General features: G+C 35.5%; 1 protein-coding gene across 2 annotated transcripts in view; it reads right to left on the bottom strand.

Moving 5' to 3' along the window:
• Positions 1 to 1669, bottom strand: part of LOC108250990 — a 24457-nt gene that overhangs the window by 16772 nt on the left and 6016 nt on the right. For both annotated transcript variants that reach the window (XM_017441122.3, XM_037979951.1), the window contains exon 4: positions 213 to 330. In XM_017441122.3, the coding sequence (XP_017296611.1) occupies positions 213 to 330 (118 nt within the window). The remainder of the gene's footprint in view (positions 1 to 212; positions 331 to 1669) is intronic.

The raw sequence follows: 1669 nt of genomic DNA, 5'->3' as shown, positions 1-1669 counted from the left end.
TTACATCGGCCGTTTTTAGCCGGCCTCTGGTACTATTTAGAAAGTTCAATACCGTTAGTTTAGCATTCTCATGTTTTAGCTTATTTAGCCTTCCTGTACAGTTTAGTTTAGTTCTGTACATTTAGTTTAGTTTATCTTAGCTCATACTTTAGATCTGTCATCTTTCTCACTCCATACTGCTCCATTATATTCAAACTGATGGGTTTGATTACCTTGTCCAGGGAGATGTTTGAAGGAACTGTTGCATCAGGAGTGAAGCGGCATCTCACTGTGTCTCCCTCTGGATCATATGCCAAAAGATGAACTCTTGTAAAACAATTCTGAGGAATCCTGCATGAAATCACAACACACTTAAATATTTCACATCAATACACAGATGTAACACTTGGTTTAGAAGAAGTTTCATAAAAACACCTTAAAATAAATTTTGTTGTTTTGAAATGAATAAAATCAAATATCACTACAATTAGAAACATCTTGTCTCAAAATAATGCAGAAAAACTGTTCCATCATGCATTTATTACATCTAGGCTGGACTATTGCAATTCTTTATTATCTGGTTGTCCAAAAAACTCTTTAAAAAGTCTTCAGTTGATCCAAAATGCTGCTGCCAGAGTTCTGATTAGAGTTAGGAGGAAATATCATATTTCTTCAGTTTTAGCTTCTCTCCATTGACTTCCTGTCAAATTCAGAATAAAATTAAAATCTTACTTCTAACATACAAAGCTCTCAACATCCAAGCTCCATCTTATATTAAATATTTTCTTGTTCCATAGTATTCTAATAAAGCACTTCACTCTCAGACTGCAGGTTTACTTGTGCTTCCTAGAGTTTCTAAAAGTAGCTTTCAGTTACCTCCTCTCTTGTGGAACCAACTTCCAGTTTCTGTCTGTGAGGCTGACACCCTGTCTACTTTTAAGACTAGGCTTAAAACTTTTCTTTTTGATAGAGTTAAATTTGGCTTGGGTTTCCTGAGCTATCCCTCAGTTCTGCTGCTATAGGCTCAGACTGCTGGAGGACAAACTGACCACATTTCCTCTCTCTGCTACTGACTTTACTGGCTCTACTGTAATTATTTCTATCAATAACATGATTTTCTTTGTCTTTGTTCCCATAGAAACTACACCTGGGACAGTCATTCTGTGCCTGTCTCTTTCCTGTCCTCACAAACCCCAGCCAGTCAAAGCATATTGCTGCCCCTTCTGAGCCTGGTTCTGGTTCTGCTGGAGGTTTTCTTCCTGTTAAAAGAAAGTTTTTTGTTTCCACTGTTGCCAATGTGCTGCTCAGGATGAGAGACTGTGATTAACTGAAGATTCAGTGCATCCTGCTGGCTTCCTTAGATAGATAATTTTGACTAATTGGCTTTTCAGACTGTACTGTATGTGAATGTTTTGTATTATAATAAGAATTGAATTGACTGTAATTAGATCTGAATCTGGATCTGAATTGGTTTTATGATTTGGACATCTTTTTTTCTTCTGTATCGTGCCCTGATATGACCTTTGATGTGAATTGGCAATATACAGGTGCTGGTCATAAAATTAGAATATCATGAAAAAGTAGATTGATTTCAGTAATTCCATTTAAAAAGTGAAACTTGTATATTATATTCATACATTACATACAAACTCATATATTTCAAATGTTTATTTCGTTTAATTTTGATGAT

This window comes from Kryptolebias marmoratus, linkage group LG15 (assembly GCF_001649575.2).
Source record: "Kryptolebias marmoratus isolate JLee-2015 linkage group LG15, ASM164957v2, whole genome shotgun sequence".
Classification (NCBI taxonomy): Eukaryota; Metazoa; Chordata; class Actinopteri; order Cyprinodontiformes; family Rivulidae; genus Kryptolebias; species Kryptolebias marmoratus.
This window is presented reverse-complemented; position numbering and strand designations above follow the sequence as displayed.